The sequence below is a fragment of the Macrotis lagotis genome, chromosome 4 (genome assembly GCF_037893015.1).
Source record: "Macrotis lagotis isolate mMagLag1 chromosome 4, bilby.v1.9.chrom.fasta, whole genome shotgun sequence".
Lineage (NCBI taxonomy): Eukaryota > Metazoa > Chordata > Mammalia > Peramelemorphia > Peramelidae > Macrotis > Macrotis lagotis.
Genome location: NC_133661.1, coordinates 50,621,907 through 50,646,774, shown reverse-complemented (window position 1 = coordinate 50,646,774; position 24,868 = coordinate 50,621,907). Strand labels below are relative to the sequence as shown.

Genomic DNA, 24,868 nt, shown 5'->3' with positions numbered 1-24,868 from the left:
GTGAACTGAATGTAGGTCTTATTGAATTAAAAGGTAAAATACTTGAACACAAATCTATTGACCCATGAGCACTTTCCTATGGGTCAGACCAGGCTGAGCAGGGAGATAGAAAGAAGAGCATGAGACAGGCCCTGCCCTCAAGGGGTGCACACCCCAAAGGGCTATGGGACAGTCTGAGCTGAGGGAGAGGAAGAACAACTTCATGTAGAAAGTGGAGTTAGAGATGAGCCTTCCAAAGTGAGGGGCAGCTAGGACAGAGGCAGATCGGGGGACTGAGATGGGGCCAGCTATACCATCAGACAGATGATGGCTTATTTCTGAGTCTCAAGACAAGAGGTATTTATTAGGGGAGGTGGCACGATCCTACTTGGGCTTCAGGAAAATGCTTTTGCTAGTTGTGGGAAGAGAGAGGGCAGGGTATCAATGAAGATGGCCTGGTTGGATGAATGAATGATGTAAACTGGAGCTGCTGCAAAGGACATCAAGACCGGGCAACTGTGCAAAGAACCAAGAGGGACCATGATGACAGGAGCAAGATACTTAGGAAGAGGGGCTGGTTTTGGGGAAGGACAATGAGCTGTTTCGAACATTGAAATGTTAGAGAGAACAGAAGCCATGGCAGCTGATGAGGTCATCAAAAGAAAGAAAGAAAAAAAGAGAAAGAAGTCCAGGAGAAGCTGGTTAACAATTTCAAAAGCAACAGAAAGGCTAAGGAAAATAAGGGAGGAGATGAGGCCATTTGAGTTGATAATAAGGAAACCACCGGAAAGCTTTGGGAAAGGGAGAGTTGGTTGTTTAAGACCAGATCTCCCTACTAACCAGGCTGGAAGTACAGGGGCTACATAGCCCTGGCCCTGGTCCAATTCCAATCACTAAGAAAATCAGCAAACACAAAAAAAGATGGAAATAGTCAGGAGCTGTGAAAAGACAAGTACATAGATGCACTGTATGTTCATTCTGAAAAGTAATTTATAATTCTGTTAAAAATGTGATGGATAGGGGCAGCTAGGTGGCGCAGTGGATAGAGCATCAGCCCTGGAGTCAGAAAGACCTGAGTTCAAATGCCGCCTCAGACACTTAATAATTACCTAGCTGTGTGACCTCGGGCAAGTCACTTAACCTCATCACCTTCAATAAATTTTAAAAAAAAGAAAAGAAAAAATGTGATGGAATATTACTACATTGTAAGAAAGCATGCACAGGAATACTGTCAAGAAGCATGAATGAGACTGTGCAAAGGGAAGTCTGTAGGACCAAGACAATAATAGACACAGTGACTAAAACAATATAAACAAAGCACAAAAAGAAGTATTAAATGCTGCCTCATTTTGACTCAGCTCATCTCTAAACAGACAGATGCCTACCCCTTCCCCTCCTTCTGGTAGAAGTAGAAGGTTGCATCAGAACAGTGCAAGGACTGTCATCTTCAGCTGACTAGTTTGGAGGAATGGCCTTCCCACTCCCTTCCCCCTTTTTGTTTGTGGTTGTTGTTGTTACTATGGGAAGTTCCTTGTCTAGGGGAGGGAGGAGAGATATATTTAATGTTCAGGAAGAGGTGTAAAAACAAGAGATAGATTGATAACAATTTTTAAAGGTAATAGAAAAATGTATATATCGAAAAAATGTACACATAACTATGGGATCTGCCACCCAAACAAACAAGACGCATTTGTAAACAATACTTTGTTGAGACTTCCCTGGTAGAGAGATGGAAGGACCTTTACTTCTTCTCATAATAAATCTGCAAAATACCAGTCTAATGGCTATCTTCTCCCTAGAATACATTGTCTTTGTCCTTTATTCTAGAGTTCTATTATATTTAAAATTCGGTGGCTCAGGTTCTGACCCCCATTCTTCTGCGCTACTTAATGTGTGGGGGTAGAGAAGAAAGAAGCTGGGAGTATGTGGCATTCTTATGGGGTAATTCAGCACCAAGAAGTAACTTGAGAAAGCACAAAAAGGGGAAATAAGTCCCATGCCACTAAAAATCATTTTTATTTCTTAGGTCATCAAACCCTGCTTTATATACCATAAACAGTTGGGAGCTGGCCTCTCTCAAATCTTATAATTTGTAATACATACTACCAAGTACTCTCTAACTATACTAATTATAATTATTAATTTTTATATTAATTTTTTTAAAATACAAGATTTAAGTCCTGTTTGTTGTTGGAGTATAAATTTAAAAGCGATTTAGATGAGGGAATGCAACTAGGAAATATTTGATCCAGTCTATGAGAAAAAGGAAACTCCACTGTGGACAAATGGGTCCTGAGAGCACAGGTGCCAGCTTTGTGGTTCTCTTTGACCTGTGAAAGCTGGTAGCTGTCAGGTAGGGGAAGAGGGTATCATGCAAACAAATGGACTCGTACCCAAGGAGCTGTAGTTCTTGAGTCTCTCCAGAATGTGAGGTGTGCTTAAACCTTCTGTGGGCAGGTTTTTTACATACTCATCTTCCACCTTCAGGAATGTCAGATTCTTGACAATGTCTTCTCTGGTCTTGTTAAATTTCTCCCGGATCTGCCAGGAAGGAAGGGATATACACAATCAACAACTCAGAAGGAAAAAAGAAGGTGCCGGGATAAAAGCACTCACCCTGGGGCCAGGCCCATGGATTCACAAAAGAAAGGGAAGTAGCAAGGGGGTCAGACTCTGCTTCCTTATGTACCCTGACCAACAAGTCTGAAAAAGCACTTTGGAGAGCTAAAGAGAGTTCAGAACAAAAGCAGCCTGGCATTCACATCACCACTGGTGGGTTTGGCTTGTGGGGTTAACGCTTCTCATTTTCACCATAGTCTTGTCAACAGCAAGAGCTAGATGAAGAGTCAGTGACAGAATTGTGAAGAACACACAGGAAATAGGTTTAAATTGTGATGGGAGGCTCACTACTTAGGCAACAATTTCCTTTCTATGACAGCCTTTAATAAGAATATCAAGGTGATGGGGTGGGGTGGAAAGGACTGAAACTTGACCAGTAAGAACAAATGCTTCATTCAGCTCCATTCAGACGCTGGGTTTGGAGCCTCCTTCCCCCATGACTGAAACCTTCTGCCCTGGAGTCTATAGCTAATCTGACCATGAGCAGTTTAGGTGGCCTTGGAATCAGGAGGACAAGAGTTCAAATCCAGCCTCAGATACTTGATACTTACTAGCTTAGCTGGGTGACCCTGGGGCAAGTCACTTGACCCTGATTACCTTGCATCCAGGGCCATGTCCAGTCTTCCTGATTCATATCTGGCCACTGGACCCAGATGGCTCTGGAGGAGACAGTGAGGCTGGTGACTTAGCACATCACTCCCCACTTAAATTCAATTCATGTGTTTGTCACACATCACCTCCCTGATGTTGTAGTCTTCTTCAGGATCGAAGGATAAACATCATCATCATCATCATTATTATTATTATAAATATCATTATTATTATCATTAGCTAATCTGACCTGAGTCACTAAAACCCTGCTGCCACCCTCTATTTCCACCAAGCAGTCTGGCAACCACTGGATACCAACCTGGATCTACTACTAAGAAAGGAGGCACTACTTGGTTTATACTTCAAAGAATAAGAACAAATTCTTGCAAAAATAAATAAGCTCTCAGGGCAGAGCCAAGATGGCGACATGAAGGGATGGAGTCTTAGGAGCTCACTGATAAAAACTCATAAACTAAGGACTCTAACTAAACTTTTGAGAGACAGAACCCACAAAGGGACCCAGTGAGGCAGTTCTCCTACTCAAGGTAACCTGGAAAAGAGCAGAAAGGCTCCGCTCCCTGGGGTTGGAGGGGCGCCTGCCAAAGGGGTGGCCCACCAGAGCCAAAGAACTTCAGCCTCCAGGAGGCAGCCCCAGGGCACTGGGAACCAAGGCTCACAGCAGCAGGGGAGTCTCCTGAGCTGCACCCCGGGGAGCACCGGCACAAAGTGGGGGAACAGCAGGGGGGGGGGGACCTCTGCCAGAGCGAGCACGTGGAGCCCAGCCCTCAGGGCACACAGCCAGCAGCTTGGTCTTTTGGCAGCCCTGATCCAGGAAAAAGAAGCTGGTGGAGCCAGTAAGCAGGAGCCCCCAGGGCATGAGCCCATTGAGCTGAGGGAGGGGAGTGAAGAGAGAGAGACTGGGGAGCTCTGTCCTCTGCCTCTGGAACAGGACTCTGGGGCTCTGACCACATTCAGATCCTGATCCCAGTCTAGGGCCCCCATAGAACAGCAGGGTCCCCCCACCTCGGCCCCATGGCAGAGGGGGAAGCTTATGCTCATTCACATACCAGGAGGGAGGACAGAACCTCACACACTGAGCCCCTTGTGGGAGTGTCCCAAAAGCTCAGGAAGCACCCCCCAAAAAAACAGGCTTAGGCTGGGAAAATGAACAAGCAAAGAAATAAGAACACCATTGAGAAATATTTTGCAAATGAGCCCAAGAAGGATCAAAATACTCAGTCTGAAGATGAGGAAGCACAAGCTCCTGCATCTAAAGACTCCAAGAAAAACAGAAATTGGGCTCAGGCTATGATAGAGCTCAAAAAAGACTGAAAATCAAATGAGGGAGTTGGAAGAAAAACTGGGAAAAGAAAGGAGAGAGATGCAGGAAAAACATGAAAATGAAGTCAGCAGCTTAGTCAAGGAAATCCAAAAAAAATGCTGAAGAAAATAGTATGCTAAAAAACAGCTTAGGTCAAATGGATAAAACAGTTCATAAAGTTATTGAGGAGAAGAATGCTTTAAAAAGCAAAATTGGCCAGATGGAAAAAGAGTTAAGAAAACTCTCTGAGGAGAATAAATCCTTCAGACAAAGAATAGAATTCAGGGAGATTGATGAATTTGCCAGAAATCAGGAATCAATACTTCAAAACCAAAAAAATAAAAAATTAGAAGAAAAGGTGAAATATCTCATTGAAAAAACAACTGATATGGAAAACAGACTTAGGAAAGATAATTTGAAAATTATTGGAATACCTGAAAGTCATGATCAGGAAAACAGCCTTGACATCATTTTCAAAGAATTACTACAGGAAAATTGCCCTGATATTCTAGAAGCAGAGGGCAAAATAGAAATGGAGAGAATCCACCGATCCCCCAGAGAAAGAGATCCCAAAAAACCAACCCCTAGGAATATTATAGCCAAGTTCCAGAACTCCCAAGTCAAAGAGAAAATATTACAAGCATCCAGAAGGACACAGTTCAAATATCGTGGAGCTGCAGTCAGGATCACACAGGACTTAGCAGCAGCTACATTGGAAGCTCACAGGGCTTGGAATACAATATACCGGAAGGCAAAAGAGCTTAGAATGAAGCCAAGAATCAACTACCCAGCAAGACTGAATGTCCTCTTCCAGGGAAAAAGATGGACTTTCAATGAACCAGGGGAATTTCAAAGGTTCCTTTTGGAACGGCCAGAGCTGAACAGAAGGTTTGATCTTCAGATACAGGACTCAGGTGAAGCATGGAGATTGGAGGAGAGGGGGGAATATGAGGGACTTAATGAGGATGAACTGCATGTATAGAAAAATGATACTGATAATATTCATATGAACCATCTCAGTTAATAGAGCAGGTAGAGGGAGCTTTTATAGTTGAAGCACAGGAGAAAGCTGAATTTGAAAATAAAATATGGTGTAAAAATGGAGTCAATAGGAAAAAAAGGGAAAAGGAAAGGGAGAAAGAAAAAGGAGAGGGGGAATAGTCCAAGATATTTCACATAATAAGTTTTTTTTATTACAATGAGCTATTGCAATGATATGGAAGGGGGAGGCAAGGGGGGATGAGGGAACCTTTGCTCTCATCAGAGATGGCTAGGAGAGGAAACAGCATATATACTCAATGGGGTATAGACATCTGGAATAAGAAGGAGGGGGGAGCAGGGGGAAGGGGTGGGGATGTGAATAAAGGAGGAGAGGATGGACCATGGGGGGAGACTGGTCAGATATAACACATTTTCTTTTTTACTTCTTGCAAGGGGCTGGGATTGGATGGCCTGCCCAGGACCATAGGGCCAGGTGGATGCTGGGCCTAAGGGGTGGTATGGGGGCTCAGGGCTTCTTGGCCCCAGGACCAGGGATCTGTCTGCTGCACCACTCAGCTGCCCTACAGCAGAGTCAGAGTGAAAGGAGAGAGAAAATATAGTACATGGTAGTGGAGAAATAAGAAAGGAGGGAGTTGCGATCAGCAATGGCAACATTGGAAAAATATGGAAGTAACTTTTGTGATGGACTTATCATAAAGAATGTGATCCACCTGTGACAGAGTTGATGGTATTAAAACAAAGACTGAAGCACATTTTTTGTTATTATTATTTGGGGGAGGGTGCAGAGCAAGTGGGGCTGGGTGGCCTGCCTGGAGCCACACAGCAGAATGATCTTTGGGTGTCTGAGGCCGGATTCGGACCCAGGTGCTCCTGGCTCAAGGGCCAGTGCTCTGTCTGCCACCCAACCACCCCTACTATTATTACTATTTTATTTTATTTTGTGTCTTTTTTTTTCTTTCTTCTTTTTGGTTTTTGCAGGGCAGTGGGGACTGGGTGGCTTGCGTGTCACATGGCTGGGTGATTATTGGGTTTACAAGGCTGGATATGGACTCGGGTGCTGGTAGCTCCAGGGCTGGTGCTTCATCCATTGCGCCACCTGGCCATACCTACAATTATTACTATAATTTTTTTTAATTTTAATTTTTTTCTCTCCCCTTTACTTTTTCGCCCAACCAAGTCTATCTATATTCATGGGGGGAGGGGTATTTTGTTTACTTGTAAACAAGTATCTTTTATTAATGTAAAAAAAAATTTGTACGAAATGAGAATTAATAAATAAATAAATAAATGAATGAATAATCTCTTTGCTTTCCAGAAATGGGGCTGTAGTTCCAATCAGAAGCCCAGCATAGGTTGCACTTAAAGACTTATCTATGTTTCACCCTCTGCCATCTTAGAAAGAGACAAAGAAATTGGTGCTGAATGTGAATTCTGTCCAGTTCCAAGAGCTCCAAGCCCCAGACATCTATTGATCCAGACCGCAGGCCCGATTGTCTTTCTTAGGCCCTTTAGAATCAGATTAACAATTCAGTCATCTCCTCCAACCCCTTGTTTTATATATCACACCCTCAGATAATCAAAATTGATAAGGAGTGTTTAAGGTGACCCAGGTAAATAAGCATGAAAGTCAGATTTGAACCCAGAGCTCAATCCAGGGCCCTTTTCATTATCACCAAACCGCTTCTGCTTCTTGGGGGTTTGCAAGAAAACATGTCACAACCTAGGCTGCACTCAGAGGGGGGATCCCATGCAAATGGTACTTTCCTATCATAAGACTAGCAAACCTCCTAACACTGAACTCAGAATCACCAGCTGCTGAAGAGAGTCCCCTTAGCTTGCTGCCTCAAGCCATCCTCTCCTTGCCCATTCTTAAGCACCAATTCCCTTCTAACATCCTGCCCTTTGCAAGCTCCATTCTCAAGTTAATAAACTGAGGAACCAGATCCCTTTCTCTTTCCTCCTTCAACCATAGCTTCTTCTAGATTCTAAAAGTGAAAAATTCATTTTCCTTGTGTCTTCTTCCCTGTCCTGTACTGAAACTGTGTCACGGGAGGTAAAAAGGTCCATAGAGATCATCCAGTTCAATTCCCTCATTTGACAAACATGGAACCTGAGGCCCAGTCAATCAGGAGGATGAACTGAGTGTCTTGGCACCAGGCACAAAGAATACAAAGACAAATGCCCCCAAGAAGCAATCACTGCATAGGGGAGACAAAAGTCATATGGATGAGCACCCACAAAGTTAAAGGGAGTCTTGTTGGAGAGAGGACAGGAAAAGTTGGGGAAATTCAAAACAGGTTTCTCCAGGAGACTGCAATGGAGCTGCCCAGGCTTTGAAGAGGTAAAGGCAAAGACAGCACAGGACCAGAGCAGGCCTGCAGCTGAGGCAGGGTGGAACCAAGGCCAGGCACTCTCAGGAGGAGCGGCATTTTGGCAGCTGGCAGTGAATGGAATGGAGAGAGGAGGGACCTATGACTGCCAACAGAGAATACAAACTTGTCTGGTTCCATTTTTTCCCTAGGATGGTTCCTGTTTATCTTCACCTGCAAAGAAGAAACAGCAGCCACAAAGTACAAAGGTCGGCATGTACACGTCACTGGCTATGGACCAGAGTGCAAAGAGTGGCGCTGCCTATCTTCTTGACTCACCAAGCCAAGTATGCATGCAGCTTCTTGTCTTCAGAATAGGGAGCTGTCAAACCCTTCTTCAGAATCCTCCCCATTGGGAGGCCAACTTGAACCTCAGGCTACAGAACCACTCCCGCCACACCTGACATCTCAGAGCTCAGAAGTCCAAGGAGCACCTACTGGCAGGCTGGGGAGCAAGGCAGGGGAAGCAGGAGCTTCTTCAGATCAAGCCTTCTACTGAGCGCTTCAGGTTCGTGTCTCATCAGATCCTCCTAACAACCCTGTGGGCAGGCACTGTTATTATCCCTCTTCTACAGTTGAGGCTGTGGGCTTTGTTGACTTCTGGCTCCAAGGCTCAGGGCTCCGGTCAGGTTAGCTCCAGTGGCTGCCTTCCTGACCACCTCTCGGAACTATCCTTCGCTCTCTCTCCCCTTCCTGTTCCACACTAGCTACATCTGTCCCAACACTAGGGTGGCATGGTGCATGGGACCCAGCACCTGTCTTTGTAGCCTCTTTCACCTCCACCATCCTCCCATGGGAGCCTCTAGCCAAGGCCTTTCTTTAGAAAGTTGAAATAAAAAGGCTTGCTGCTTTGAGCATTGCCTAGGCCATTTAATTCTTCTGCACAGATATCCAAATAATGGCCTCAGCATATCTATATTGAGCAAATATTGGCCTAGTTGGCCAAAACTAGGGATGCCAAATCATGAAGTGATTCCTGCCAAGTTTTCTAACTTTTTTTTAAGGTATAAAAGCTAAAGGAAAAAGATGGAGAGAAGGAAACATGATTAGGAAAAAGGACACAGACTTCCAATTCTTAGGAGCAATAAGTTGAAGAACTGACATTTTCTTAAAGTCTCATGACCTTTAAAACTTCTCCAAAATAGGAATTCTACATGAGAAATAAAGTAAATTTAGATGTCTCATGTCTAGAACACTCAGAATATTAAGGAGCTAATAATGCAATGAACTCATACCACACTCAGCACCATCTCCCCCACAAATTTACCACTCCATTCTCCCTAGGCTGAGGAAAACCAAAAGGCAGAAGTTTGTTCAGGAAACTCTGTGATGCAATCCAGCTTCAGTCTGAGAAAGAGGAACAGAGGGGACTGGAGAAGAAGGCGTACCTATGGCTGAAATAAGCCAGAGGAGAAAAGTTCAGTATCCAGGTGGGTCCATGTCTGTCCACCTGTAAGTTACTTAAGACAGAAACTAAGGCCAGTGAAACATTGAATTGCCCCGTACGAGAGGTTCAGGAACCAGTAGAGTCAAAATGAAAGGGGAAGCAGTCAGGAAAAAAAAAAGGAAAATAAGGAAAAAAAGACTAAAAGGACGAAAAGTCTCAGTTAATCCAGTTAAAGACCTTGAATGAAAGTAGACAAGTCAACAGAAAAGATATTAATACGAAAAAGAGTAAATGATCTCCAAATCAGCTAAAATTTTAGGCATTTATGAATAAATATTATAAGAATAAGGAAACTGAATCAATGCCAGACGAAGCAAAAGAATTTGTAGATTCCCAAGAGAGTATGGAATGAAAAAAAAAAAAAAAAAGACGGGGCAGCTAGGTGGTGCAGTGGAAAGAGTATGGAATGACAGTATTATGTTCTTGAAACATTAAAAAGAGAAGTATGAAAGCAGAATTTATGTTCTATGCAGCAGAAATAATGGGCAAAATAGAAAAACTTAAACTAGTGTCAAATCTCACCAAAGAGCAAAAGAAATAATTGATTGAAAATATAAACATACAAAAGTGAAGGATAATCTGGAAGAAGACAGAAAATATTCAAGACAAATTTATTGATCTTGAAGACAAGATAAAAAGAAAAAACTTAAGGGATTATATAATAAGGCTATAACAGGAAATAATAACAGAATAACAGGAAAGTCAAAAAAATCTGAATAATATAATTTAAGAAATCATGAAAGAAAATTGCCTAGATAAAGGATAAAAGGTGGGGGATATAAAATAATTCACAGATCAGTTCGGGGCGGGGGGGGGGAAAAAAAACAAAACAAAAACCTACAATTCCAGCCCTTTTTCTCCTCCCTATTCCCTTCCATCCCATATTCTCCCTTCTCTTCTCTCCCCTCTCCTTCTCCTCTATCTCAATCTTTACTCCTTTCTCCCTTCCCCAGCCTAGATGATGCAGTGGTGAAGACCCAAGGAGGCCAAAAAGCCCACCGAGGCAGATATCATGGGACTGTGCCAGGACATAGTCTTCAAAATGGACACCTACCCCCTAGGCATGGTTATAGCCACCATTAAAATCTATAAACTTCTGGAAAATATGAACAAACTACCTTGAAGTATCCAGAAATGAAAGATATTGCATTAAACTTGGGTAGAAACCTAAAGGACTTAAACCAGAATGTGAGACACTTCAGCCTTATATGGATCAGATTACTTTAACTGAGGAGCAAACTGGATGCATATTCAAAGAAACTAGAAGCAAAGCACAGGAATTTAGAAAAATGATGAAAGAATTCTTTAGCACAAAGAATGTTTTATGTGTGAGAAGGCAACAGGAGTTATGGTAGAGAAATAGGCCTGAAAAATTTGGACTATAGCTTCTATCTTCCTGAAATCAATGCTTTTGTGGGACTACAATATAGAAGAAAGGTTCACGTAAAGAGGGAAAGGAGAGAAGGATAGATAACAGATGATATACTTAGATTGAGTCAAGATTTGACAGTAAGAAGGAAATAATTCCTTCTGAGAAAAAAAGGTATGTTCTTTTTCGTTTCCATTCAGTTTTTTCCTAACATATCTAACTTTTCTAATATTTACCTCCTTAACTTCTTTCATGTTTATTTTTTGGTTGAGTTCCTAGAAAGGACAATTGAGATCACCCACTACTATAATTTTGCTCTCTATTTCTTCCTGTAACTCACTCACTTTACTTCTCCTTTAAGAATTTGGACGTTATAAATAAATAAACATATATTTATTTATATTTAGCATTGAGAGTGTTTCATCATCTATAGTATCTTTTAGAAAAGTGTAGTTTCCTTCCTTATCTCTTTTAATTAGGTCTACTTTTGCTTTTCCTTTGTCTGAGATCAGGATTGCTATCTCTGTTTTTTACTTCAACTGAAGCATAAGAGATTCTGCTCCAATCCTTTACTTTTCTCTGTGTGTACCTCTCTGCTTCAAGTGTGTTTCCTGTAAAAAATATATTGTAAGATTCTGGTTTTTGATCCACTCTGCCTTCTGTTTCCATTTTATGGGAGAGTTCATCCCATTCACATTTATGATTACTATCTGTGTACCTCCCTCTCTCTCCTTTCACTCTTTTCCCGTTCATCAGTGTTTCACTTCATTCTACCAACTCCTCTGATATGCCTGTCAGTCCCTTCTTACTCCCCTTTACTTAATCTCCTCCCTTCCTACTTCACTGTTAGGTAAGATAGATTTATAGAAATCTATATTCAACTAGTTATAGAAATCTATATTCAACTATATTCCCTTGTTGAGGTGATACTAATTAGAGTAAGGTTCAAATGATGCTCATTATCCACCTGCCCATCTTCCCCTCCACTATATAATAGACCTTTCACATCTTTTCATGTGAAATAATGTATTCCCATTGTATCTCTCCCTTCCTTCTTCTTCCAGTGTACTCCTCTTTCTCATTCCTTAGTTTTGTTTTTTTTTGGGGGGGGGTAATATGGTTCCCTCAAAATTTTGTTCCCTCTAAGTATATCTGGTGATACAATTTTTAAAAACTACAGGTATCATCTTCCCATAAATGGAGGTAAACAATTTAATTCTACTAATCCTTATGTTTTCTTTTACCTTTTTACCTGTTCATGCTTATACTGAGTCCTGATATTGGAAGCCAAATTTTTTATTTAGATCTGGTCTTCTCTTTATGAAAGCTTGAAATTTTTCTATTTCATTAAAAGATCATTTTTCTTTCCCCTTGAAGTATTATGCTTAATTTTGCTGGGAAAGTGGTCCTTAGTTGTAATTCTAGCAACTTTATCTTCCAGAATATCATAGTCCATGGCCTTAGATCTTTTTTTTTTTTTTTAGGTTTTTGCAAGACAATGGGGTTAAGTGGCTTGCCCAAGGCCACACGGCTAGGTAATTATTAAGTGTATGAGAGGGATTTGAACCCAGGTACTCCTGACTCCAAGGCCAGTGCTTTATCCACTATGCCACCTAGCCGCCCCCCGGCCTCTGATCTTGTAATGTTGCAATTGCTAAATCCTGTGTTATTCTGATTGTGCCTTCCCAATGTTTGAATAGTTTCTTTCTGATCACTTACAGTATTTCTTCCTTGACCTGATAGTTCTGAAATTTGGCTATCAAGTTCTTTGGAATTCTTGTTTTGGGATCTCTTTCCTAAGGTGATTTGGTGGAGTCTTTCAATTCCTATTTAGCCCTGTGGTTCCAGGACATCAGGGCTGTTTTCCATGATAATTTCTTGAAAGATACTGTCTAGTTATGGAAAGGGAAGGAGTTTAGGACCAAACAAGAGATAGAAAACATTATAAAATGCAAAATGGATAATGTTGATTACATTAAATTAAAAAAAAGTTTTTGCATATATAAAACCAGTGCAAACAAGATTAGAAGGAATATATAGAAAGTTGGGAAATGATTTTTACAGCAAGTGATTCCAATAAGGGAGTCATCTCTAAAAATAGAGTCAAATTTATTAGAATACAAGTCATTCCTCAATAGTTAAAACAGTCAAAGGATATGAACAAGTAGTTTTTAGATAAAGAAATTAAAATTATCTATAGTCATATGAAAAAATGCTCTAAATGATTATTAATTAGAGAAATGCAAATTAAAACAACTCTGGGGTACCACATCACATCAATCAGCCCAATATGACAAAAAAGGAAAATGATCAATGTTGGAGGGAATGTGGGAAAACCAGGACACTAAGGCACTATTTGTCAAGTTGTGAATTGATTCAACCATTCTGGAGTACTTTGGAATGATGCCCAAAGGACAATCATTACTAGGTCTATGTTCCAAAGAGATCAAAGAAAGGGAAAAACACCCACATGTACAAAAATATTTATAGCAGCTCTCTTTGTAGTGGCAAAGATTTGAAAACTGAAGGGATGTCCATCAATGGGCAATGGTTGAACAAGTTGTGGTATACGAACAGGCCTCAGAAAATCTGGAAAGACTTACATCAACTGATGTTGAATGAAGTGAGCAGGAGAACAATGTAGCCATTAACAGTAACATTGTTTGATGATCAATTATGACAGACTTAACTCACCTCAGCAGCATAATAATTCTAAAGGATTTGTGATGGGAAATATTCACATCCAGAGAAGAGACTATGGAGTCTGAATACAGATTGAAACATATTATTTTCAATTTTTTTTTCTTTTTTTGTTTTTTTTTCTCATGATTTTTTGTTCCCTTTTGTTCTGATTTTTCTTTCACATCTAATATGGAAATGTGTTTAACATAGTTATACATGAATAACCCAAATCAGATTACTTGCTGTTGTCAAAGGGAGGTGGGAGGGAAGGGAAAAAAGGAGAAAAATGAGGAACTCAAAATTTTACAAAAAAATGAATGCTGAAAACTATCTTTGCATGTCGTTGGAATAATAAATAAATTAAAAAATAAAACCTCACCTTCTAGAAAGAAGAAAGAGGAAGATATGAACATAGATGTGTGTATGTGTGTGTGTGTGTGTGTATGTGTGTGTGTGTGTGTGTGTGTGTGTGTGTGAGAGAGAGAGAGAGAGAGAGAGATACTATCCAGGTCCTCCTTTTGACTATAGCTTTCAGGTAGTCCAATGATTCTGTCATTGCCTCTCCTGGATCTGTTTCTCATGTCAGTTATTTTTCCCATGAGGTATTTAAACATTTTCTTCCATTTTTTCATTTCTTTGAATTTGTTTGATGGATTTTTGATAGAATAATAGAGTCATCTATTGCCCAACTCTAACTTTTAAAGAGTTGTTTTCCTCAATTAGTTTTTGAGCTTTCTTTTCCATTTAGTCAACTGGCCATTTTCCACTGGCCAAACTTTAAGGAGTTGTTTTACTCAGCAGATTTTTGTATCTCCTTTTCCATTTGGTCAATTCTACTTTTAAGCAATTGGTTTTTTTCCCCCCGATTTTTCTTCTACCTCTCATATGATTTTTAAGCTCCTTTATGAGCTCTTCAAGGAGTTCTTTCTGATCTTGAGACCACTTCCCATTTTTCTTTGGAGTTTGCCCCTGAATGGGAACAGTTTGTTGCTTACTTGGAGGGAAAACTGAGCCAACACACAGTTGCCACCAGTGGAGCAGAAAAGGAGTGGGCAGTTTTCAGAGATCTGGTGTACAGCACTGCATTTGTTCATCTGGGCCAGATCAACCCCAAACACCAAGACTGGTTTGATGAAAATGATGGGGAAATAGAAAAGCTGCTAAATGAAAAATGAGAACTCCACAGGTTTTGTCAGCAGGATAGTTCGTCTATTTCTAAGAAGGCAGCATTTAATTCCATCAAAAGTAAAGTCTAAGTGAAGCTTAGAGAGATGCAAGACTCTTGGCTTAGTAAGAAAGCAGATGAAATTCAATTTTTTTTCAGACAGTTAACAAACCAAAATGCTTTTATGATGCCCTGAAAGCTATTTATGGGCCAAAGACATATGTTGCATCTCAACTACTCAGTGCTGATGGATCCACATTGATATACAATAGGGACTTGATCCTAGGGAGATGGGCTGAATATTCCTTAGTGTTCTTAACAGATCATCATCAATCAATGCAAAAGCCATTGACTGCTTACCTCAAGTTGAAATCAATCAGTCCCTAGCTCAAGTTCCAACTGAAGAAGAGATTTTGAATGTCTTTAGGCTCCATTCATGTGGCAAAGCACCTGGTACTGATTCTATTCCAAGTGAGATCTACAAAGTGGAGCGGGGTGGAATCCATTGCTCATCCAAAAACTGACTGAACTACTCCAGGTTATATGGCAGGAAGAGGTTATTCCCCAAGAATTCAAGGATGCCTCCATTGTCCATCTCTATATAGATTGTCCTGTGACAATCACAGGGGTATTTCTCTTTTAGTCATTGCTGGTAAGATTCTTGCCAGAGTCCTTCTCAATAGGCTGATCTTTCAGCTGGAAGTTGACCACCTTCCTTGAGAGCCAGTGTGGTTTTAGAACGGTAGGGGAATAGTTGATATGGTATTTGCTGCCTGACAACTCCAGGAAAAATGCCAGGAACAGAACAGAGGTCCGCATAGATCTGTAGATCTGACCAAGTTATTTAATATCATCAATTGAGAGAGTTTATAGAAAATTATGTTAAAATTTGGTTGCCTGGAGAAGTTCATCAGTATTGTATGCATGTCCAAGTTCTGGAGAGTGGAAGATGTTCTTGAGATTTCCATTTCACCAGTGGAGTAAAACAAGATTATGTCCTTGCTCCCAGACTTTTTAGCATGATTTTTTCAGCCATATTATCAAACACTTTCAAGGAGAATAAACATGGCCTCAAGGTAAGCTACCTTGACAAATTCTTTAACTTGAAAAAGCTACAAGCCAAGACCAAAGTGAAGGGTGTATGGGTGTAGGATCTTCTGTTTGCAGATGATGTACACTCAATGGGGTCTTTGAAGCTGAGATGCAATAGAGTCTGGATCAAATCTCTGCTGATTGTGCCTATTTTGGTCTAACAATTAACACCAAGGTGCTCCATCAACCAGCATCACACCATCCATATGAGGAACCATCTATTACATCAAATGGAGCAGTTTTGAGTACTGTGGACAAGTTCACTTCCCTTGGAAGGGTCCTTTCCAAGGAGGTATACATTGATAATGAGGATGACACTCACATGGTCAGAGCTAGCTCAGTATTTGAGAGGTTCCAAAAGAAAGTATGGGAAAAAAGAGACATTAAACTAACTACAAAACTGAAGGTCTACAAAGCTGCTGTGTTGACCTCGCTGTTATATTCCTGTGAAACCTGAATATATCAGTGCCATGTCAGGAAACTGAATTGCTACACTCCATCCTATTGCTTGTTCTGCTGTTCCAGGATTTGTTGTGGGGCATTATTTTATAATTATTTGGAGGTGAATATAGGGTGGTTTTAGAGACTTTCTGCTTATTCTGCTATTTTGGCTCCCATAAGTCCTTTCAGTAATGCTTTAAATGCAACGATACAGCATTATTTTTCAACCACTGAGCTAAAATAACTTGAAAATCAGTCTTCAGAAACAACTTTTGGTCACCCATGCTTTCCTATTTGAACACTGAAAAACTGGACACAAAGGATGGCTGTAGCCTCTCAGAACTGAAGGATTTTGAGATTAGTAAGCAACATTGGTTTTCATTTTAAATCCCCTTCTGTAATACTTCATTACAATAAATATGTTAGAAGATCTTTAGACATTATCATTCCAGGATGAATTTTCTCCTTCTTAGAAACATAGACAACCCACTATTTAGTAGCACCCAAACCTCCCTCACTCAGGTGTATGACAAAGATATTAAACTCACAATATCCTTTTTTCAGAATAAACCTGCTTTGTCCACATTAAAAACTTGTTGATCAGTGTATCAACCTTCTTTAGTGATTTCTCTCAAGACGTCTGGATATAGTTCTATATCCTCTCCAGCACAGGCCATCTTGCCAATTAATATTTATGCAAGTGAATTTGTTTTTTAACAACACTTGCAATAAAAGTCTCTTCACCATCCATTTCATTTACATTTTCTTTCACTTCTTAGCCTTTGTCTACTAAGAGGAATACATTTTTTAATTGCAATCTTTAACCCACACAGCAAAAAGTCATTCCATTTCTATCACTGTTACTCTATTTCCTTTATTGTTCATAATCACTCATTCTATTTCTCTCATTTTGTCCAGGTGCTTGACAATATTCTATACTGCAGACTTCATCCCTTTTTAAAGTTACTATTACCACATTCATGCCATTCAATCATATCAAATCTTCATCTGAAATGATCACAAAACTCCTTTTTGCACTGATAGTGCTTTCATCTAAAATAGTCTTCTTTTGGTCAATTTTTTAAGGTCTCTTTCTAAGAAGTCAAAACAATTGCAAAGGATAGAATAGGCAAAAGCACATCATATTCCTCCCCATCTGACATAGGCAAGGGCAGATTAACCCTCATATTTTATAATTTGCAATAAATTAAATTTTGCATTATTCAAAATCCCATTAATTGCAACTAGTTGTATACAATGTAAGTAAAAAGATCAACCCCCCCCAAAAAATCAAAAGTCAGTGTTTCAAAACAATAAAAATAAGCATAGCTGGAAGAAAAGAGATAGGAGAAGATATCCACACTCAATCCTTTTACAGAGGGCAGAGGTTCACAAACATCATACCACATACAAATTTTTTTATACTCTCTTCAGTGCATTAGTCCATTATGTTCATTTTTTACTTTTTCTTCTCTCTATCTGGGAAGATTCCCTAGGGAAAATGATGATGAATTTTTTTAAAAAGGTAACAAAAAGCTATTTTTTTAAAAAAAAGGCATAGAAAGATTCTCCTTACCTTAGTACCAATAATAGGGACTCTTCTAATGATTCTAAAAAACTTCTTTTTGGCCCTTGAAAACAAGCCTGAAAGAAGCACAAAGACAACCTATTACTCATCAGTTTTCAGACCTCCCCTACTCAGGTATCAAACACACAGCAAACACACAGCAGCTCCCTTAGGTAGACAGAACCAGATTAAAACAGAGATAGAAAATGTTTCAAATGCTTTAAAAATACAACAAAGATCAATGTGAATTTGTGGTTTTCTAAGTCTATGAGCAGTGATCTGACTGCAGTGACAAACAGCTCCCCTTGCCCCCAGACCCTACCATTGGTGCTCCTACCAGGATCTCCAAACATTCATTCATTCTCCACTTCCTCTACAAGAAACCTCCAACTCATGCTGCCATGTCTTCCCCCCTGCTCTGCTTAACAACAGTTTGGCAGCAATTTGTGACCCTGAAAGACCTTCGAACCACAGAGATTCGCCAAACCTCATGGAGGACATTCCAGAAAGTGTGGTGGTCACAGCACCCCTCGGCCTTCCCCCAGACCATCCAGGAAGTGGGGCTTTTTGCAGTCATCCTTTCTGACCTCTGAGCAGCACCGGACCCTGCTGGCCAAGCTCCTTCACTCTATTTGTCCTTCTTAGATTCTCTCCCAACCTCTAACCTCTTCATCCTTTTCTTTGCTGCCTTGTCTTATCCTTCCTAACTTTTTAAGGTTCACATTCTTTTCCTTAACCCTTCTTCTCCCCACTCCATGCTCATCCTTATTAAATGCACTCATTTATTCCTTAGATCCAGTTATACCACACCACCTGCAACTCTCCCTCCCATCAGAATGGGGGCTCCTTGGGGGGTGTGGGGAATCTAGTCATGCTTTTGGACCATTTATCAACTGGAAATGACTCATATTTTTATAAATTTGACTCAGTTTCCTATGTATTTGAGAAATGAGGCTTTTAATCAGAGAAACTTCCTATGAAAATTTTCTTCAGTTTTCTACTTTCTTTCCAATTTTGGCTGCATTAGCTTTGTCTGTGCAAAACTTTTCTAATTTAAGGTAATCAAAATTATGCTTCCCATGATCACTACCATTTCCTGTTTAGTCATAAACTCTTCCCTAATCCATAGATACAATAGATATATTTTCCATGCTTCTCTAATTTACCTACAATATTATCCCTTATGTCTGGACCATGTGCCCATTTTGACTTTATTTGGTATAAGGTATGAGATATTGAGGTATGCCCATTTTTTTGTCAAACAGTTTTCTAATTTTCCTGACAACTGTTGCCAAATGGAAGTCTCACCCCACCCCACCCCACCCCCTGCCCTGCTCCAACTTGGATCTATTGGTTTTATCAAACACTACATTACTATGGTCATTTACTCCCACAGTCTCTGTACCCAACCCATTCCACTGACCCACCATTCTATTTCTTAGCCATTTCCAGATTGTTTAGATTAATACTTTGAAATATTGTTTGAAATCTGGTCCTGCCAGGCTGCCCTTCTTCACATCTTGTTTTTCATCAATTCCCTTGTTATTCCTGATTTCCTGGTTCTTCCAAATGAAATTTGTTACTATTTTTTATAGCTCTATAAAATAATCATTTGGTAGTCTGATTAGTATGGCACTTAAATGATAAAGTAACTTAGGTAGAATTGTCATTTTTATTATATTGGCTCAGTTTGCTCATGGGCAATTAGTATTTCATAAGTTGTTTAGCTTTGTCTTTATTTCTGTGAAAAGTATTTTGTGATTATGTTCAAAGAATCCCTAGGTTTGCCTGGCAGGTGACCTTCCAAGAATTTTATATTGTCTGCAGTTATTTTAAATAAGATTTCTCTCTCTTCCTGCTGAATTTTTTGGTAGGATAGAAAAGCTGCTGATTTATGTGAATTTTTTTTTAATATTCTGCAACTTTGTGGATTGTTACAATTAGTTTGTTTTGCTTTGGTTTTTAGGGTTTTTTTTTTTTTGCAAGGCAGTGGGGTTAAGTGGCTTGCCCAAGGCCACACAGCTAGGTAATTATTAAGTGCCTGAGGTCAGATTTGAACTCAGTCTCTCCTGACTCTAGGGTCAGTGCTCTATCCACTGTACCACCTAGCTGCCCCTACAATTTGCTTTTAATTGTTTCTCCAGATTAAATATATTATCTGTAAAAAGTGATGATTTTGTCTATTCAATGCCCATTTCTATACCCTTAATTTCTTTTTCTTGCCTCTATGTCATAACTAGCATGTCTACATTGAATAGTAGTGGTGATAATGGACATCCTTGCTTCACCCCCACTCCCTCTGGAAAAACCTCAAGTCTATCCCAGTTACAGACAATGTTTACTTGTCTTTAAATAAGTTTTTTGGTTGTTGTTCAGTCATTTCAATCATGTGTTCAACTCTTCAGTACCCCACCTGCAGTTTTCTTGACAAGGATACTAAGAAGTTTGTCATTTCCTTCTCCAGTCATTTTACAGATGAGGACACTGAGGTAAACTGCAGTGTCTGAGGCTAGATTTGAATTCAGGTTTTCCTATTCCAGCTGGGCATGCTCCCTACTGCACCATTGAGCTATCCAAATATATGCCACCATTTTTTAGAGACTCCAGTGACTTGCCCAAGGTCACACAGATAGGCAATTCTTATGTGTTTGAAACTGGATTTGAACTCAGGTCCTCCTGACTCCAGGGCTGGTGCTCTATCCATTGCACCACCTAGCTGCCCCTCACTAGTGTTTTCAATGGGTGTGGGTGATGCATTTTCTCAAAGGTCTTTTCTGCATCTATTCACTTAATCATGTTGTTGTCATTGACCCAGTCAGTCATGCTGATAGTCTTCCTAGAATTGAACCAGCCCTACAATTCCTGGTCTAAATTCCACTTGGTCATGGTGTATGATCTTTGTTATCTCCTTGCTAGGAATTTATCTAAAATTTTTGTATCTGTATTCACTAAGTCTATGGTTTTCTTTCTCTGTTTTTGCTCTCCCTGTTTGGCACTGGGGCAAAGCCCTGGATTCAAACCCTGTCCCAACACTGACTCTCTGAGCCTCAGAAGTGACCAGGCCTCCAGCAGCCACCTCAGTTTGACTATAGCTTAGGAGCAGAAAATGGAAACTTCCTGGCTCTGTCCCTGAGTGGTTGGGTGTTGACACAATGAGGACAGCTTCAGAGCCTGCCCCAGATTAGGGGCTGGGTCTTCCTTCCAGGTCTCCACTCCTGAATATCTGGGTGATAAGACAAGCTCCCATTGGCCCTGAGCAGCTAGCCTGAGTCAGAGCTGCTATTTCCATAGAAATACGTCCCAAACAGACTCACGCTAAAAGTTAACTTTTTAAAACTTAATTTCCCCCACAAAAGAAAGTTTAAAACCCTACCAAATATAAAAGACATTTCACAGAAATGTTTTAGGAGCATTCACTTAATCAATGTCTATTAATGTTTATTAATTATTAGGTACAATATACCCAGTAATGAACCTAAGCCCAGGAGAATATGGAACAAAATATGAGCTGGACCCTGTACCAATGAAGTTTGCAGTCTGGTAGAATATCCTGGATAACGGAGTGTAGGTGCTGGAACACAAAACTGACTCGAATAAGTAGAAATTTAATAGCAATCAATAAGATCACAGACTGGTAGATCCAGAGCTGGGAAGAAACCTCAGAAGCCATGTAATGGAACCCTTCATTGTGCTCTATCCACTGTGCCTCCCAGATGCCTCAAGCCACAAACAGTGTGCAAGACTGGAGAAGTTTAGAGAACTGCCACATGTAGGAAGCCCCCTGCTCTGCTGAAGATCCAAGATGATGAGTCTGCTCCATGTAGCAATTCAGTGAAAAAACCTGGAGCTGTTGAGCTTGCAAAAAAGGAAGTTCCATGCAGTTGTCCCAAGAGATAAGAGTAGATCTGATTGTGAGGAATCTGGGGTGTTCTACCTTCCACAAGAAGGTGAAGAGAGATTGTTAGCTTATATTACAAAAACTGGGTCTGCCTGTTTTGTTGCCTATGGGCAAGTAATGAGTTAAGACAAAAGACTTGGCCACAACCTAATAAAAACCTGAGATTAGGCCAGGTCTGCCCTACCTAGTTCTGAGTTAACCTAGGGTCTGTTCCTTCTCCTTTGTGCATGTTCAAGTAGGCAGCTGTTCTTGTTCATTAGTATAATGAGGTCAGGGAAAACTTATGGGGACCAATGTTTCAATTACATTGTGACCCCCAGCCAATGATTGGCACAGAAGAGAGAAACAAAGCCTTTCAAAATGCATTTAACACCTAGCATTTCCAGATTTCAGTGCCCCTCTCCCCTTGAGAGGTGTGCCATTTATTAAGATGTCTTAAAAAAAATTTTAATCACTCTGGACTAAGTATTCATGAGTCATCTATAACATGCTTAATCCTGGAGGGCACCAGGAGGAAAACCTCCCTAGGGAAGTCAGAGCTCTCCAAGCTTGACTGTACCACTGAAAAAGGCTCAGACACATCTGAATGAAGGGTGGTGGGGTGGCCAAGGGACCCAGGGCTGGTGGGGAGGAGGAAGGGTCTCTTTGGGACACTGATATATTTCTATCATGGACTTACTAATCCAGGAACACTTTCATCTGTCTGATAAAGCAATGTTCCCAAAGACAGCACAGGGGTTTTCCACCTGGAATTCATGAACTCCTAGGCTAAGATTCTAACAACTAAATGAATTTCCCCAGCTTGGTTTCCTTGGTAAGTCTATTACTGTATTTGATCCCATGCATTTAAAAAGCATTATTCTAGGAAGAATAATTCTGGATTTCACTAGACACTGCCTAAGGGTTCCAAAGGCACAGAAAAGAAAGTCAGCTCTATAATGACTAAACAAGTCTTTTCCTTTTTCAATCTCCATCTTGGATATGTTCCTAGTCAAGGACAGTTTTAGACAAAAGAGAAAAATAATAAGTGATGGACTATTTGTTTTGCACCTACCCTGAGGCCAGGTCCTGGCAACAGGAAGTCAACATGAAAAAGCATAACTGGGCTCCAAGACTGTAGACCTTCAAACCCAGCTGAGCTCTGAAGGAAGCCCAGAGGTGAGGAGGGGGCAATCCCGGACTAGAGAAGGTGGAAAGGAGAGCCCCAAGCCTGAAATGAAGAGTCTTGGGAAGTAAGTCAGGGAAAGTGGGCAGGAGAAAGTTTGTAAAGGGCTAAAGAGTCTACACTTTAGCCAGTGACCCTAGGGAAGATCCTGGAGCAGGGGACTTCCTAGGCTTTGGGGAAGCTTATTTTGACAGGTGGACTGGCAAGGGGATTGGTGCAAGAAGGTTCACCAGGAAGCAGGCTATTGCCATAAATTCAGGCAAGAGGTCATAAGTGTCTGAGCTGAAGTGTCTGTGAGAAGACAAGGATGGATTGGAAAGAGACTGTAGAAATAGAACTGAAGAGCTAAGGCAGTTGATTGGATGTGGAGGTGAGGGAGAGTTAGATGAAGAGGATTCCGAGGCTGCAGGCCTGGGAAGACAGAACCATTTGGAGGGATAGGCTTTAAGTTACTGAGATCCATTTTAAACACATTGAGTTTGGAAGGCCTAGGAGACACATGGGCAGAGATGTCTAGCAGGAAATTAGTAATGTGGGACTAGAGCTCTGGAGTAATGTCTGGGATGGATGTATAAATGTGCAATTCATCTACAGAGATAACTGAAGTCATGGGAGGTTAACAGGATGGCCAAGAGCAGGACTAGAGAGAAAAGAAGGCCCAAAGCAAGGTGTCATCGGTCATTACTGGTGCCCAGGAAAGGGAATGAAACCTAGATAATAGAGACTGGCAAAGGAGACTGAGAAGCATTCTGAATAAGAAAAGAAGACTTAGTATTGGATTAAGTGATTTCTTAACTAAAGCAATTTAAGATGGTCTTTTCAAATCTTTTAGTGGAAGAAATGGCAGGACACAACAAAAAGCATTGCATACTAAAGTGTTGGGTGAGTAGACAGGAGGGGTCTGCTGCCACAGAGGCCTGAGAGCAAAAACAAGAAATTTGAAAACCGAATGAACAGGGTAAGGAAGAGTAAGGAATCCAGGATAATGCCATTTTTATCAGCCAGAGAGATACGTCTCTGACAAAAACAGAAGTGTGGAACACAGAAGGACCAGGGGAGGAGAGAAGATAACGATTTCTCATCTGAACATGTTAAGTGTGAGGTGTCTCTGATCCTATAAGCCCATAGCAGTAGATCAGATTACCAAGAGAGAGCAGAGAAGGGAGCCTACAACAAAACTTGCAGCAACCCCCAGAGTTAAATGAGATAAGAGTTGATCAAGCAAAGAAGACTGAGGTAGGATAGTCAAATAGGTGGAAGAAGAAGTTTCAACATCCCTCTTTAGGAAGATCTAGGGGTGGGTGGGGAGGGAGGCATGAAAAGAGGGAAGGATTTTGACTAGAATCACAATACAGCATTTTAGAGTAAAAAGAAACCCCAGAGATCCAAGCTACTCATTTGACAGATGAAGAAAATTTAGGTTCAGGCAGAGTTGGGGTGCAGACTCCTGGTCCTGAGCAGGTTGAGTACTATGCTTTACAGACAGTTTCTGAGGAAGGGGCTATGGGTTGGGGCTTTCAGGTCCTTCCTGGAGGCCCCCCAGGACAGAAGCTGGCCCCTACTTTCTCTTACACACCTCCCTAAATTCCTGTCAAACACAAGGGCTCTATTTTTACGTCTCTCCTAAACTGAATGAATCCCCTGGTGGACAGGGGAACTCAACACCTGGCCAATGATTAGCACAAAGGGGGAAGAACAAGCCTTTCAAATTGCATATAAGACCCAGTTTTGCCATGATGTAGTGCCCCACTTTCCTTAGAGAGAGGTGGTCCTTTTGTTAAGATATCCTAATAAAAGTCATTTTAGTCACTCTGGACTAAGTATTTATGAGCCACTGATAACATTAACCAATAAAATCACAATCCTATGTCAATCCCCTTCACAGAAAAAGATAATAATGATAATCGCTAGAATTCAAATCATTCTTTAAGGTTGATAAATATTATCACTTGATAAATGTTTTTCATTTGATCCTCACAAGAACTCAGGACATAGATACTAGTATTATTCACATTCTATTGTTTGAGGAAACTGAGGCAGACAGAGGTTAAAAGATCTGTTCAGGGTCGCCTTGCTCCTGAGTGTCTAAAGCCAGATTTGAACTCCACAGCCTACTGCCACTCCACTGCCAGGTCAAGACAATTAAGTTTGCAGTTTGAGG

The 24,868-nt window shown here is 40.7% G+C and overlaps 1 protein-coding gene and 1 long non-coding RNA gene across 4 annotated transcripts in view; one reads left to right on the top strand and one right to left on the bottom strand.

Annotated features, from left to right (window-relative positions):
- Window positions 1–24,868, bottom strand: part of SGPL1 (sphingosine-1-phosphate lyase 1) — an 87,450-nt gene that overhangs the window by 29,688 nt on the left and 32,894 nt on the right. For both annotated transcript variants that reach the window (XM_074232765.1, XM_074232764.1), the window contains 2 exons: window positions 17,654–17,721; window positions 2,373–2,520 (listed from right to left, as the gene is read on the bottom strand). In XM_074232765.1, coding sequence (XP_074088866.1) covers window positions 2,373–2,520; window positions 17,654–17,721 — 216 coding nt within the window. The remainder of the gene's footprint in view (window positions 1–2,372; window positions 2,521–17,653; window positions 17,722–24,868) is intronic.
- Window positions 8,103–23,992, top strand: LOC141520867 (uncharacterized). 2 transcript variants are annotated; one of them, XR_012477781.1, is made up of 4 exons: window positions 8,103–8,389; window positions 9,166–9,311; window positions 10,282–10,871; window positions 21,097–23,992. It is a non-coding gene; the product is annotated as an uncharacterized LOC141520867 (long non-coding RNA). The 2 variants fall into 2 exon arrangements; XR_012477780.1 differs by lacking the exon at window positions 21,097–23,992 and having other exon boundaries at window positions 8,109–8,389; window positions 10,282–18,517.